Source organism: Aegilops tauschii, chromosome 2 (genome assembly GCF_002575655.3).
Source record: "Aegilops tauschii subsp. strangulata cultivar AL8/78 chromosome 2, Aet v6.0, whole genome shotgun sequence".
In the NCBI taxonomy this organism is placed as follows: domain Eukaryota; kingdom Viridiplantae; phylum Streptophyta; class Magnoliopsida; order Poales; family Poaceae; genus Aegilops; species Aegilops tauschii.
The window spans coordinates 141,592,855-141,609,139 of NC_053036.3; the positions used below are offsets into that span (position 1 = coordinate 141,592,855).

The window sequence follows — 16,285 nt, forward strand, 5'->3', positions numbered from 1 at the left end:
TGAGAGGTTTCAAGCAGTTTTCGGAGCAAGTGGAATGGTTTGCGAGGAGCCCAAACAACCACTATGATCAGCGAGAAACTACGGTGAGCTATCCGCGTCTTTGGTCCAATAGGACAGACAAAACATTGGTAACATGACCAAGGAGATAATAAAGAAACTAAGAGAGAATTGGAAATCTTGCAGAATGACCCACCCAGGTCTAGACTGTCACACGCGGAAACAAAATTATTGATCGGCTAGTTGATCTATATCATATGGATGGGACCTTGTATCGACATAGGTCCCGTGTTTATTGTTTAAAGGACGACGACTGAAGCACGAAACTTTTTTATAGAGGGCTAGGATGAGAAGAAGGAAAAGTAAAACCGAAGCTCTGACTAGAGAGGATGCTTCGCTTACACATGATCCAACTAAGATGGAAGGGCTGCTACAGTGTTCTACAAGACAAATTTTAGCACAGAAGGTACGGCCGAGATGTTGGATGTTCATGAGTCAGTACCAGTGAAGGTAAATTTGATGATGAATGCAAAACTTATGGCTCTGTATAGCTAGGAGGAAGTTAAAACTGCATAATTTCAAATGTTCCTAACCAAAGCCTAGCGCCTAACGGTTATCCAGATCATTTCTTCGAGCATCATTTGAACATTTGTGGGGATGAGGTACAGAGATTATTCTCCAAATTTTGTGCGGCAAAGAATGTCCATAGGTAATAAATGAAACAATATTTGTTTTAATTATGAAGGTAAAACACCCTTACCATGCTCTCTAAGTTCAGGCTCATCACTCTCTGCAATGTTTTGTACAAAACATGCTCTAAAGTCTTATCTAACCGTTTGAAGGAAGTTTTGCCAGAAATTATTTTGGAGGAGTAGTCGGCCTTTATTTGTCCTTGACCGGCTCATAATTGATAATATCATATCCTCTTAAGAATGCCTCCACTTCATGAAGAGAATAAAAGCAAAGAAAAATAGATTAGGTGCACCGAAGTTGGACATGACGAAGGCATATGACTGTGTAGAATGGGAATACTTGGAAGACATAATTTACAAGTTGGGGTTCGCAACTTCTTGGGTCTCTCTAATTATCGGTTTTGTTAGTTCATTCAATTTTTTTGTGATGTTCAATGGGAGCAAACTGGAAGAGTTCAAACCATCTAGAGGACTAAGACATAGGGATGCTATCTCTCCATACATGCTCTTGTTAGTAGCAAAGAGCCTTCCGTGCCTTTTAAAAAGTAGGAATGAATCATTGCATCTCGTGGGATCAAGGTTGATGAATCGACCCATCAGTAAGCCATCTCCTTTTTATAGATGATAGCTTGTTGTTTGTCAAGGACAATGTTTGATGGAGCAATGGAGTTGTCTACACTGTTTGATTATTTGAAGACAGGTTCGGGGGCTACTGATGGCGTCCCGACTTAGGGGTCACTCACCATGTTGATTCTCGGCCTACTGGGCCAGGCTGAGGACCCCTAGGTTGGTTCCGTCCTGGGCTATGCTTCGTACAAAAACTCCCAAAGACTTGCTATACAAGGCGAAGATACCAAAGTCATGGAGGCTGTTGGGGAACGTAGTATTTCAACAAAAATCCTACGATCACGCAAGATCTATCTAGGAGAAGCATAGCAACGAGCGGGGAGAGTGTGTCCACGTACCCTCGTAGACCCAAAGCGGAAGCGTTAAGTAACGCGGTTGATGTAGTCGAACGTCTTCACGATCCAACCGATCCAAGTACCGAACGTACGGCACCTCCGCGTTCAGCACACGTTCAGCTCGATGATGTCCCTCGAGCTCTTAATCCAGTTGAGGCCTTGGGAGAGTTCCGTCGGCACGATAGCGTGGCGACAGTGATGATGAAGTTACCGACGTAGGGCTTCGCCTAAGCACTATGACGATGTGATCGAGGTGTGTAACTGTGGAGGGGGCACCACACACGGCTAAGAGAAACTTGTGTGTTCTAGGGTGCCCCCCTGCCCCCGTATATAAAGGAGGGGAGGGGGAGTCCGGCCGGCCCCTGTAGGGTGCACCAGGAGGAGGGAGTCCTACTAGGACTCCAAGTCCTAGTAGGATTCCACCTAGAGGGAAGGGGGAAGAAGGAAGGGAGAGGGGGAAGGGAAGGAAAGGGGGGCGCCGCCCCCTTCCCCTAGTCCAATTCAGACCCGGGGGGGCGCGCGGCCAGCCCCTTGTGGCCCTTCCTCTCTCCCCACTAAGGCCCATCAAGGCCCATTAGTTCCCCCGGGGGGTTCCAATACCCTCCGGCACTCCGATAATTATCTGGTACCTCTCGGAACTCATCCGGTGTCCAAATAATACCGTCCAATATATCAATCTTTATGTCTCGACCATTTCGAGACTCCTCGTCATGTCCGTGATCTCATCCAGGACTCCGAACAATTTTCAGTCATCAAATCACATAACTCATAATACAAATCGTCATCGAACGTTAAGCGTGCGGACCCTACGGGTTCGAGGACTATGTAGACATGACCGAGACTCATCTCCGGTCAATAACCAATAGCGTACCTGGATGTTCATATTGGCTCCTACACATTGTATGAAGATCTTTATCGGTCAAACTGCATAACAACATACGTTGTTCCCTTTGTCATCGGTATGTTACTTGCCCGAGATTCAATCGTCGGTATCATCATACCTAGTTCAATCTCGTTACCGGCAAGTCTCTTTACTCGTTCCGTAATGCATCGTCCCGCAACTAACTCATTAGTCACATTGCTTGCAAGGCTTATAGTGATGTGCATTACCGAGAGGGCCCAGAGATACCTCTCCAATACACAGAGTGACAAATCCTAATCTGGATCTATGCCAACTCAACAAACACCATCAGAGACAACTGTAGAGCATCTTTATAATAACTCAGTTATGTTGTGACGTTTGATAGCGCACTAAGTGTTCCTCCGGTATTCGGGAGTTGCATAATCTCATAGTCATAGGAACATGTATAAGTCATGAAGAAAGCAATAGCAATAAACTAAATGATCATAGTGCTAAGCTAACGGATGGGTCTTGTCCATCACATCATTCTCTAATGATGTGATCCCGTTCATCAAATGAAAACACATGTCCATGGCTAGGAAACTTAACCATCTTTGATTAACGAGCTAGTCAAATAGAGGCATACTAGGGACACTCTGTTTGTCTATGTGTTCACACATGTACTAAGTTTCTGGTTAATACAGTTCTAGCATGAATAATAAACATTTATCATGATATAAGGAAATATAAATAACAACTTTATTATTGCCTCTAGGGCATATTTCCTTCAAAGGCCTCTACCTCCACTGACGTAGCCGACTAGGGTTTGCAACCCTAGGTCCCCGATATGCTATATAATCCGGGGGTCCGGGCTAGTGGTAGATCATACACAATCCCTCGGTACTTTACCTGTACTTTGTACACCCCTATCACAATGTACACAAGCAGGAGTATGGTACGACCTCGATCGTGAGGGCCCAAACCTGGATAAAGACTCGCCTCCTGTTACTATCCAACCTATTCACCTCTCTAGGATACCCTACGAGGGATATACCAGAATTGTCTCCAATAGGGACCATGCGTGTCTGCAACTGCTAGGATCATGGCAAGTGGAGGAGACAACATCCTATTACTCCCGACTGGATGGTGCTTCTCGGGTATTGGGTCTTGAGGTCTGGGATGAAAACCCTAGGTCTGACTCTAACTAGTTAAACCTAGTAATGGCGGTGTTCTTTGCGTCATTACCTTGATGAAGACATAATGTCACTTCCTTCCTGGAGGCGTCTTTTTTGCAGATCCTTTATCGAAGTCCTAATGTTGTCAAGAGATGTTGGTGGCCAGGATCATTGTTGTATATCGCCAATCATTATCCTTATTGCTTTGGGACTTTTTCATTTTTCTTCATCCTCCTATTCATAGCTTTGGTGTTCTATGACTTTGCTATTTGTCACTATGATTTTGTGTGTGTGTGTGTGTGTGGGTGGGTGGGTGTGTGTGTGTGTGCGTGCATCCGTGCGCATGTGTTGGTTGTGTACATCTCAGTTATGCAGAGGCGGGGTGTGTAGTCATTATGATTGTATCCCTCAATGCTACATTATGAAGCAATAAAAGTGCCCTTTGTTAAAAAAATGGGTTGTTAGAGATTTCAGTGAGAGTGCGGACCAGTTGGCTTGGGCTTCGGGACGAATCGAGACTTTCTAGGAATATTTTTGAAGCAAATATGTCCGAGCCAAAATTTCTATAAACCTTGTCAACTCTCTTGGGGTGCTACCTCGTGTGTCAACAAGGCGAATTGTGCCACGTTGGAGGTGATATGGAGCCCGGAACCCGTCCTTCCACCCACCCGTCGAAGCTAGTGTCGCTTGGTTGATCATCGAGAATAGAGACTTCACCGTAGGGGATGGCCCGATTGCGGTTTGGTGCTCTCTTTGCAATCAAGTTCAAGAAACATTGGTCCACCTTCTTTTCCAATGTCATTACGCGATTTTGGTTTGGAATGTGGCGAAGGAGTGGATTGGCCTTGGTGACATCATGATGAGTGAGTACTCGGGCATGGTCACTATGAAAGATTGGTGGGCTGGCATCGCCCTCAAGAGATCTCCAAATCAAAGAGCAATGACCTCCCTTGTGATGCTTATATCTTGGGAAGTGTGGAAGGAGCGAAACACGAGGGTTATTTGAGAACACCACTACCCCAACTATGATCATTGTTGACAAAATCAAAGAGGAGGCAAAGGTGTGGGTGGTTGCAGGTGCTAGGGGCTTGGGTGATGTATTGCCTCATAAGTAATTGTTTTGTTTCGCCACTTTGTGGGTTTTATCATGAACCTCTTTCTTCCTTAATTAATGAAATGACAAATCTTCTGCCTCGTTTGAAAAAGGAAAAAAAACTTGTGTCGACACACGATCAATTTAGTACTTGTTGGACTAAAGTGTACATGCGCAACGGCATCGATTCACATTGCAATTTCCTCTTTTCTATAGGTAGTTTTGTCTAATTATCTTCCCAGTGAAAATTTGAGTTTGTACGTCCTGGTCTCGGAATGATTCTCCTCGATTTTTAATATTTTTTAAGCAGAGGGAAGTATTCTAAGGCCATGTACAATGCAATTTAAGATATTTGGAGAGATACTTAGTAAAATAAACCATTTTTTTCTTAAGCATGATGCTTATTTCAATCACAGAACCCTCTACAAAATATGACAGTGATGAAGAAAAATAGGTTCATTTTTCTAGGCAATAGTATGTACGTGTAGTACCTGCGGGATGGATCAGTATTTTTTTCTGTCTTGTGAGGCATTTAAAGACCTTGCACCGTGCTATTACACCATTAGCATCCAGCGGTAGGCCCTCGCCAAAAAAAAGAGTAAAATGCACTGGCAGTCACTGCACTTGCGAAGAGCGCTCACTTTGGTCACTGTACTTAGGAATACGGCCAATACGGTCACCCAATACGACAAGACGTGTTTGTACGGTCACTGTTCCCCGTATGCCACCCGTCGCCGCTCGGTTTGACCAGTCACTGCCGTCCACGTCGGCACGCTCAGGGTTTTTTCTGTAAATTATGCCGGCGGATCCACCTGTGACGCCCGGATAATCAAGCTACAGCAAAACTCTGCTAATGATCCCACGTCACCTCGATTTCTGTTACTAATCTCGCGTTAGTTTGAAACCGATTCAAATTCTGATTCAAAATCAAGCAAACAATAAAAGTTTTCAAATATTAAAACTAAAATGTTCGGAGTGAACCAAATATTGCATAGATAATAATGGTGGACAAACCTAAATTTAATAAAATGTTTAAGTGTTCAAAATAATTAAAATAGAGGTTTAAATGTTAAAATAAATGCCTTTTGAATTTTATAAAATATTAAACTATTTTAATTTGGGTTGAGGATTAATGTGGCAATAGTATATTTAAAAGTATTAATTTAAGTGCTAGTGATAATTTTTATAAAACTAAAATAAAAGAAAACTAAAAGTAAAATAGTAAAAGAAAGATAAATAAAAAGAAAAGAAACAAAACAGAAAAATAACTAACAAAAAAAAGAAGAAAAGAACCCCCGGGATCCGGCCCAGCAGGCCTGGCCCAACCAACTGGCCGGCCCACTCCCTCTCCATATCCCCCCGGAACCCTAGCCCGATCCCCATTCCCCCCTCGCACTCCTCTCTCTCCCTCCTCTGCCCGATCTGGATCGGGGCAAACCCCCCGATCCCATCGACCCGACGCCGCCGTCGATCCCCGCGGCCACTACGCCGGGGCCCCCCCTCACCGGCCCCGCCCTCGTCCTCGTTCACCTAACGGCGTCGCCGGCGCCGCCCCGTCGCACGCCTCGCTCCTCCCTCATCTGGATCGGATCGGGGCTTGGGGGCTCGACCCCGCCGGCTGCCGCCGCGGCCACCTCGCCAAACCGTCCCCGCCGGACTGCCTCCCCGCCGCCGACGCGCCGACTCCGTCTCCTCCTCGACCCCCACTGCCCGTGCCCTACAACCTTCCCGTGAGCCTCGACCTCCTCCTCCCCTTCCCTCTGCCGATCGCCGTGGCCGAGCGACGGAGCTCGCGCTCCGGCCACGCTCGCCTGTGCCTCACCCACGCCACCCCGGCGCAGCCGCCGCAACCCCCCTGCTTCCCCGCGTCCCGTTCCGCTCACCACCCCGCGCCGGCGTTGTCGAGCCGCGGCCGCCCGCCGGTGGCCTCGTCCCACTTCACCACCCCCCCACCCGCGCGTGACCTGGCTACTCCGGCCACCGCTCGCCTGGCCTCCCTCGCCGCACTCCACCCGCGTCGCAGCCACCCTACTCGCCGGCGCTCCCGCTCGGGTGAAGCCGCGCCTGGCGCTCGCGCCCATCGGGCGCCCACGGCCCGCCCGCTAGCACGCCCGACCCGCAAAGCCCCTGTGCCACTGACTTGGGGGCCCCACGGCCCAGAACGTTTTAAAAGAAAATAATTAATAAAAATAAATAAATAAATAATAAAAATAATTAAGTAATTAATAAAAATAAATAATAAATAATAAAGATAATTAATTAAGATAATTAATTAACTTAATTAATGCTGTTAATATCAACTAATTAAGATTAATTAACCTAATAACTAATTAACCTAATTAACTACTGTTAATTAGCTAACAGCCCCTGACAGGTGGGACCCACCTGTCAGGTTGACCAGGTCAACGGTCAACGTTGACTGCTGACGTCATGCTGCTGCATTAATTAAACTTCGAATTAAATTAATTTATTAAAGTCTAAAAATGATTTAAATCTTTAAAAATTAATATAAAATAAACCGTAGCTCGGATGGAAAAACTTTGTACATGAAAGTTGCTCAGAACGACGAGACGAATCCGAATACGCAGTCCGTTCGTCCGCCATGCGTTCCTAGCATAGTGAACCTGCAACATTTCACCTCCGGCTCATCTGTCCGAAAACACAAAACACCGGGGATACTTTCCCGGATGTTTCCCCCCTTCGCCCGTAACACCTCCTACTATGTTAGGTCATCTCTAGCACCGCGCGTTGCCATGTTAGGCTTTGTGATACTTTGATTGCTCTATTATTTATTGTGTTCCCCCTCTGTTACTTCTTTCCGGTAGACCCTGAGACTGCCGGCGACCCCCAGTTCGACTACGGTGTTGACGACACGTCCTTCTTGCCAGAGCAATCAGGCAAGCCCCCCCTGATCACCAGATATCGCCTATTCATCTCTATACTCTTGCATTAGAGTAGTGTAGCATGCTACTGCTTTCCGTTAATCCTATTCTGCTGCATAGCCTGTCTTTGCCACTACTGTTGTTACCTTTACCTGCGATCCTACATGCTTAGTATAGGATGCTAGTTTTTCCATCAGTGGCCCTACATTCTTGTCCGTCTGCCATGCTATACTACTGGGCCGTGATCACTTCGGGAGGTGATCACGGGTATATACTATATACATTATATACATGACACATGTGGTGACTAAAGTCGGGTCGGCTCGAGGAGTACCCGCAAGTGATCTGATGAGGGGGCTGAAAGGACAGGTGGCTCCACCCCGGTAGAGGTGGGCCTGGGTTCCTGACGGCGCCCGACTGTTACTTTATGGCGGAGCGACAGGGCAGGTTGAGACCACCCAGGAGAGAGGTGGGCCTGGCCCTGGTCGGCGTTCGCGGTTACTTCAAATAACACGCTTAACGAGTTCTGGGTATTTGATCTGAGTCTGGCCATTTGGTCTATACGCACTAACCATCTACGCGGGAGTAGTTATGGGTATCCCGACGTCGTGGTATCAGCCGAAGCTCTTCTTGACGTCAGCGACGGAGCGGCGCGCGCCGGATTGGACTGGAACGCCTACTAGGCTAGGTCTGCTTCCGGCTGCGCACGCAACGTGCAGGTGTGCAATGGGCGATGGGCCCAGACCCCTGCGCGCATAGGATTTAGACCGGCGTGTTGACCTCTCTGTTGAGCCTAGGTGGGGCTGCGACGTGTTGATCTTCCGCGGCCGGGCATGACCCAGAAAAGTGTGTCCGGCCAAATGGGATCGAGCGTGTTGGGTTATGTGGTGCACCCCTGCAGGAAGTTTATCTATTCGAATAGCCGTGTCCCTCGGTAAAAGGACGACCCGGAGTTGTACCTTGACCTTATGACAACTAGAACTGGATACTTAATAAAATACACCCTTCCAAGTGCCAGATACAACCCGGTGATCGCTCTCTAACAGGGCGACGAGGAGGGGATCGCCGGGTAGGATTATGCTATACGATGCTACTTGGAGGACTTCAATCTACTCTCTTCTACATGCTGCAAGATGGAGATGGCCAGAAGCGTAGTCTTCGACAGGACTAGCTATCCCCCCCTTATTCTGGCATTCTGCAGTTCAGTCCACCGATATGGTCCTTTACACATATACCCATGCATATGTAGTGTAGCTTCTTGCTTGCGAGTACTTTGGATGAGTACTCACGGTTGCCTTTCTCCCTCTTTTCCCCTTTCTATACCTGATTGTCACAACCAGATGCTGGAGTCCAGGAGCTAGAGATCGCGAGGATGATTCTACATGGAGTTCGGCTTCGAGGAGTAGTTAGGAGGTCCCAGGCAGGAGGCCTTGCCTTTTCGATCGTTGCTACTTTTGTGCTAGCCTTCTTAAGGCAAACTTGTTTAACTTACGTCTGTACTCAGATATTGTTGCTTCCGCTGACTCGTCTATGATCGAGCACTTGTATTCGAGCCCTCGAGGCCCCTGGCTTGTATTATGATGCTTGTATGACTTACTTATGTTGTAGAGTTGTGTTGTGATATCTTCCCGTGAGTCCCTGATCTTGATCGTACACATTTGCGTGCATGATTAGTGTACGGTCAAATCGGGGGCGTCACACCACCCCCCTGAACCGACGCGGCCGCCCTCTCCCAAATTCCCCACTCTGCCGCCGACGCCGCCGCCCTCTCCCAAATTTCCCACTCTGCCGCCGTCGCCGCCGCCCTCTCCCTGCTGTTGCCGCCGCCCTCTTCCGTGTTGCTTGCCGGCGGCCTCTCCCTGCCGCTTGCCACCGCCCGTTGCTTCACTCCGCCATGTCGACAAGCTCGGCCAGGTCATCGGTTGGCGGCCGTTCGGTGGTGGTGCCGCTCATCAGGTGCCCTTCTTGCCGCACTCGTGAAGTTCTATCTGTCGAACATGGAGAAGCACGAGGGCTGGGTCTTCTACAGGTGTCATGTTGGTGTAAGTGGAGTGAATCCCCAGTTCTTCATTTTGGTCGAATTTAGGGAACTTGTAATGGTGATTTCCGGCGTTTGTTCTTTTCATTTGATCTTCTGGACCATTTCTGGCATTGGGAGTTGGAATACGTTGCATATTTGATGGATAATCAGTTTCTCGTTGGCAATGAAGCCGTAGATGCATTAGGAGCTGTAGAGGATAAGAGGGAAGAGCTGTTTCGAGCAAGGAATCGAAGATATGCATGTGAAGGTGCAGGTGTAGGTGCAGTTGATCTTCCAGGCTTTGAAGATGGACATCATGGAAGAGTTGCAGGTCAAATGAACAATCAGCAAGCACAAGCACTCGTAGGGTTAGGCAATGAAATATTGGTGATGATGAAGGCACTGTTGGCAGCACTCATTGTAGTTGCAGTGCTAGTAGCCATTTCTGTGCTGAAGAAGTGATGGAGTGGATGCAAGAGTGATGCAATATGTAGTTGATGCAGTGTTTGCAGTAGCTGTTAGTGTCAAGTGTCAATCTTTCGCATTGTATCTGATGCTTTTGCAATATGTAATGCAAGTGACAATGTTGTACTGCAAATGAAGTTAATGGATCATCCTGCTGTCTTATGAAGATATCATTTTTATCTTATATTGGCCTTGTGTGTGTGCATTGCAAAGCTAGTTGATGATGCTGTCAATTTGGGCACATTTGACCAGGAGTACTCATTGACCATTGTCATATTTGTCTTGGGTGTGTGCATTGCAAAGCTAGTTGATGATGCTTTTAGACCATTTACTGTTAATTTTGCATGCAAAAAATATACAACTGCTGCAAGTTGAAGAGGACATATGTTGGGCAATGTTATAAGAGTAACTCTTGTTATAACCAGGGCATTAAGCATAGTCATAAGTAGGGCAAAGAAGTATCTTATAGAACTGGTTACAAAATGAGCAACAATTGATCCATACTCATGTGTCTACATCATTATGGATCAATTGCAACATTTTCCTACATTACCACTGATTGTATACTACATGGATTGGGCAAAATAAGATGCTCTGCTGGCTGTCCATACTCATGTGCTGGCTGTCCACTGTCTCATCACCTGAAGATATCAAACATGGATGTTCTGCTGGCCTTCCTTGGCTGACCATGTTCTTGGTGTTGTGAATCATCCTGGCTTTTACCCATTGCAATAGATATCAACCTCATTTCTTCCTTTCTTTGTGTTGCAGCAGCCTCCTTCTCTGCTCTTCTTTTTGCTGCAGCAGCCTCTTTCTCTGCTAGCTTCTTGGCAGCTTCTTGTTCTTTTTGAGCCTTCTTCTCAGCCTCCTTCTTTGCTTTGTTCTCAGCAGCTATAGTTTTCTTAACCTCCAAAAGAATCTGCCTTGTCTCTGCTTGAGCCTGCTTTTTTATTGCTGCTTCTTCTTTCCTCTTCTCTCTGTTCAGAGCAGCTGCCTGTCTCTTCCTCTCTGCCTCTGCTGTTTTCTTCTCCTCTTACAGATGTCTCTTCCTGGCAGCTTCTTCAGCCTTCTTTTCCTGTTCTTCTCTCCTTGCTGCAAGTATAACATTTTTCTTGTCTTCTAGCTCTTTGTCTCTCTGCTTTTTTAATGCAAGTAACTTCTTGGCCATCTCTCCTTGCTGAATGGTGCTTGTGCTCCCTTGGTTTTGATTGACCAACAACTGAGCAGCACAAAGGAATGTTGACTCTGGAACAGGTCCTTGTGCAATCACTCTTGGCACTGGCCTCTGCATGACATAACATTTGTACAAATGATCACACAATAATAGTAGGCTTGGAAAAATATATGAGATCATGTATGACAAAACTTACCCTTTCTATCATTTGATCAACCATGAGATCTTCTATGATAGGATTTTCTGCAGGGTTGTGTTCCTGCTCAAAATGATGCAACATTTAAGTGATCCATGATTTGCTTGTGGTGCTGTAAGACAAAACTTAAACATCTTCTGCAAAAACATACCTGAGTAATGACAGGGTCTTCATCTTGCACATGTTGCTCATCTGGTGATGTTGCTTCATGATTTTCTTGTGCTGCTGATGGTGCTTGCATATTTGGAGGAGGTACTCCTACCTTGAGGTACTTGCATCCTTTAATGTTGTGATCTGGCTCTCCACAGTAGTTGCAGTGCATGATGACACCTGTGTTGTTGTTGCTGAAAGTTCTGCCACATGTGTCTGACACAGAACCTCAAGAGCTCAACGGTTTGGAAAACTTGACCAACATGAAACTTGGGACAATGAAGATCCTCTGGTCTAAATGCCTTGAACTTCATGAATACCTCTTCATCATCAGAATCTGGTGCCCACAAGTCATCACCCTCTGATTCATAGAACTCATCTTCATGATCATATGCTGCTGCTTTATCTCCATCTTTCTCATTTCCTTTCACAACTTCTTTTCCCTTTTGAACCTTTTGCTTCCCTTTCTCTTCTTTCTTCTTCTCTGTCTCCACAGGCTCATCCATGTCTACATTATCAGCAAACAAATCATCATCACCATCACTTATGTCATAGTCACTGTCCACTATGGCTCCAGGATCAAAGTCAGAGTCATCTGAGTCAGTATCAGCATCTTCCAGGTAATCATAACTGCATTTTCTTTTGCATACTCTTGATGATCCAGCTTCATCACTTCCTTATTGTTTTGCCTCCAGCACTACATCTGGAGCCATAACATTTTCATCCTGCTCACCAGAAGAACAATTCCTCCTTGCAAACTCATAATTGCCCACATTAACATCTAAGCTCTCTGGATACACAACTTGTATTGGGATTGCTTCACCTTCAGGTACATGAACACCTGTCTCTGCATTTACAGCCTCAGTACTTTCTGCCTGATCAACTCTTGTGTTAGAAGGACTAAACACTGGAGGTAGCTGCACTCTTGGGAAATTGACCACATCATCATCATCATTGTTTGAATTCAGACTGTCTTCATGGTCTAAGTAGAGACTGAATGAGTGGTGGCCAAGATCAACAAATGTTATCATCTGGTCTGTGTCTCCATCTCCTCTTATTTCTCTCAAGCCATTCTTCTGCAAGGTTAGGATGGGAATGCAGTAGTAAACCTTGAGCCTTCCTGCCATCTCCCAACCAATCTCCTCAACTAGGTGCTCAACCATGATTGGGGACCATGTCACTGTATCCAGATCATCATACCACAACACATGCCCATTGACATAAGAACGGTTGCTACCTTTGCCAAGGAAATATCCACCATGGTTAAATTGAACTGAAAATTTCATGCTGCGTGGTCCTACAAAGATGTAAACAGAGCACAATTTTGTCAACATATATTACAAGGAACCACCTTTCCTAACCTAAAACCCTAACCATATGTTCAAACATCTAAAAGGCCTACAATTGCATCATAATGACCTCCAAGCAAACACTTAGCCCCCAATTTGTCAGGCAAAAACCATACACCGAAAACCCCCAATTTGTCAGGCAAAAACCCTAGCTTCAATCTTGTGAAATCTTGCGGGCAAAATTGGCCTCCTACATCTCCATGTGCACAATGCCAAACCCTAAATCGCGCAATCAGAGACTGCAAGCACCAATCATGGCGGATGTAAGTGGGGCTTACCATAGTACGGTGGAGGAGCTCCATCTGGTCGACGAACAGGCGCCATCCTGAGTAGGATGCGGCGCCCCTCCGGCAGCGACGCGATGCGGCGCACCTCCGCGGCAACTCCGGCCCTTCCGCGATCTCGATGACCGGAGATGGTGCGCTGCCGCCGACGATCGCCTCCTCTGCTCTCCTCCCCTCGTTATGATCGAAGCCGAACAGGCAAGGCGCTTTCGGCTAAAGCACACCGAATCAGGGGGGATTCTGCAAAAACACCACGCTACCGCCTGCTTAATGCGAGCTGAAGTCTAGGATTGGTCAACACGTGGTCAAACCGAGCGGCGACGGGTGGCATACGGGGAACAGTGACCGTACAAACACGTGTTGTCGTATTGGGTGACCGTATTGGCCGTATTCCTAAGTACAGTGACCAAAGTGAGCGCTCTTCGCAAGTTCAGTGACTGCCAGTGCATTTTACTCAAAAAAAAAAAGCATCCAGCGGTACGCTCAGTCCAGATTTTGCACCTCCATTTACTGATGCCTTTGTGTTCCCCTGGAGGTTTCCCGCCATGGGCAAAGATACTCTCTTTCGTTCTATCGTCTGCTCAGTTTTTCAAACTAATTCAAATCAGTGTGTCGTTTCGTTGTAGTACGTTAAAGTGAACCGATGGTCCCATTTGCACTACCACCATTCATCTATGTGAGTATTAGAAAGGCAAAATCAGCCGTCGATTTTACCGGCCGGTAAAGAAAGCAGAGAAAAGAAACGAGAAAGCTAGCCATTTGGAGCCAGTCAGTCCAAGAAACGAGAAAAGAAAAGAAAAAGGTGGCAGCTGCAAGTACGATCCCTGAAACTGAAATCTGAGAAAGCACTGTCTTCTGCTGCCCCCCGACTGAAAATGTTGTACCAGCCTTACCGATGCAGAGACCAAGCCATCACCGTGTACCTCCTCCTCATCCTCACCTGTACGCTGCATATAACCAGACGCCAACCCCACGGCGGTTCTTCCATAGAGCTTCATCAGTATCTATCTCCAAAACTCTCCGTGGTCAGGGAAAAGACTAGTGCTAGCGAGATGCCTGGTATGCATCCTCTTAATCAGTTGCTTTCCTGTTCGTTGGTGGTTTGCTGTGCATATTGTTTTGGTGAAAATTTGTGCCTAAGATTTTTGATTTCCGGACCAAGTTCTTGCATTTCTGTATTTCTTTCTCTCCGTCTTCCTCTTGGCGGAGCAACATTGTCTTTTCTTTTTTGAGATATTTTGGCTCTGGATAGCGTTTCAAATAGTTTTCCTGGCATTATTTGTTCAACTAGTCACTAGTGGCAAGTCTCACCTTGATGATCTTGCTCTGCTGTTTCCTTGTCATTTTACCAAGATTCGATCTTCTTGTTTCTTTGCTCTGCTATTTGCTGCCAAGATTTAACCCACCTCTTGCGTTGTCTGAACTTTGAAGGCCGCAACTTGGGCGCTGCAGGAGCAAAGGAGGGGGAGCATGCCAGGGTAAGCAAAACGCCCAATCCAATTCCATCCTGTAACCTCCTTCGTGCGTTCGATTCGATATACCTCTGAGTCTTTGTATGTGTTTTTCTTTGTTTCCGTGCAGCCGCCCAAGATCGACGTGCAGACGCTCTACGTACTGTACATGGTGCTTTTCATGATGATCTGGATGTCCTTGTTTCGGTTTCGGTATCCGCAGCACGCCGAGTTCCTCCGCTACAACCCGGCCGTGGAAGCCCTGGCCGCCTGCTTCTTCTTCACGTTCGTCACCGTCATGCTGCAGGCGCTGCTCGCCAACGCGCTGTCGGAGAAGCCCGCCCCGTCGCCGCTTCCGCCTCCCGTGAACCAGTGGATCATGGGCATCTCGGTGTGGATGTTCGGGGTCCTCTACTACCTGGTCTACGCCTCCATGAGCGACGGGTATGCGGCGGAGCCGGGGTACTCGGGCCTGATCATCGCCGGGGTCGCGAGTGTTGTGAGCCTCGCCATGACCGTCTACAACATCCGGCAGGTATTTCAGTTCTTGTGCTGTTTTCGTTTGATCTCCTAGAACCTGTTCATAGCCGAGTTTGGGCATTGTTGTTTGATGGAAGGCTTTAACCTGTTTACGTCTGTTTTGCCAGCGCCCTGTCTTTGCTTAGCTGCGGATTATTGAGCATCTTGGAACCTCAAGAGTGGCGACCTGAAGAAGGGTCAGACTTGCCCTTGCCTATGGCAGTTTAATGTTGCTATTATCTGTCTTCTGTTGGATGTGTTATGAGTATGTTGTTGGTTACCAAGGTTCTATATCTACTATCTGAACTCAGCAAGGATTTGGCTTCATTTGGGGGATAGGATTAATCTATGTCAGTACCTGGGATGTTTCGTGATGAACTACTTCTTTAGGTAATGTTTCATGAAAAATTTCTTGATTGGGGTTTGATTTCTTTCCTTGCGTGTTTGCGTTGCAAGCCCAGGTGGTCACTGGAGGATCCTTGGTTCTTGTTAATGGGGATGTGATCTTCTCCTTTCGGTAACTCTCTGTGATAGCGATCGGTTTTGTTATTTAGTCAAAGAAATTTCAGACTGACTGCTATAGTGTTCTTGATGCTTGGTTAAAAATAGGATTTAGATTCAGTCAAGTTAATCATCGATTTGTTTCTGGGTTAGTCTCTATTCTTATCAGATTCCCATGTTAGACAAAAATCTGCTCAATGAATTTGAATGCCACCATGAAATAATCTAGATGCAGATAGGAAAGAAGAATTCAGATCTTGATAAAAAGAATGGGGGATCAGAAGTACAAAAGTGCGTGTCATACTGTAATCTATACCAGTGTGTGAGACAACAGTTAGGAGCTGTCCATTTTATCATGCTAAAACAGTAGCAGTTACAAAACCATTCATTGTGGGATTATGAAAGATGATTAGGGGGTAGTAATCAGATTGTAGTTCTGACCAGAACAGAGGAAGAAATGTCATGGTTAGTGTATATATGTAGCAGCAAACTAGATAGTGTCAGGGAAGGGTATATATGCATCATGAATCAGGT

General features: G+C 46.5%; 1 protein-coding gene across 1 annotated transcript; it reads left to right on the plus strand.

Moving 5' to 3' along the window:
* Nucleotides 1-13,935: 13,935 nt before the first annotated feature.
* Nucleotides 13,936-15,824, plus strand: LOC109771350 (uncharacterized). Its single transcript, XM_020330043.4, has 4 exons — nt 13,936-14,339; nt 14,712-14,758; nt 14,862-15,266; nt 15,379-15,824. The coding sequence occupies exons 1-4, from the start codon at nt 14,156-14,158 to the stop codon at nt 15,394-15,396; spliced, it is 654 nt and encodes a 217-aa protein (XP_020185632.2). The 5' UTR covers nt 13,936-14,155; the 3' UTR covers nt 15,397-15,824.
* Nucleotides 15,825-16,285: the final 461 nt, after the last annotated feature.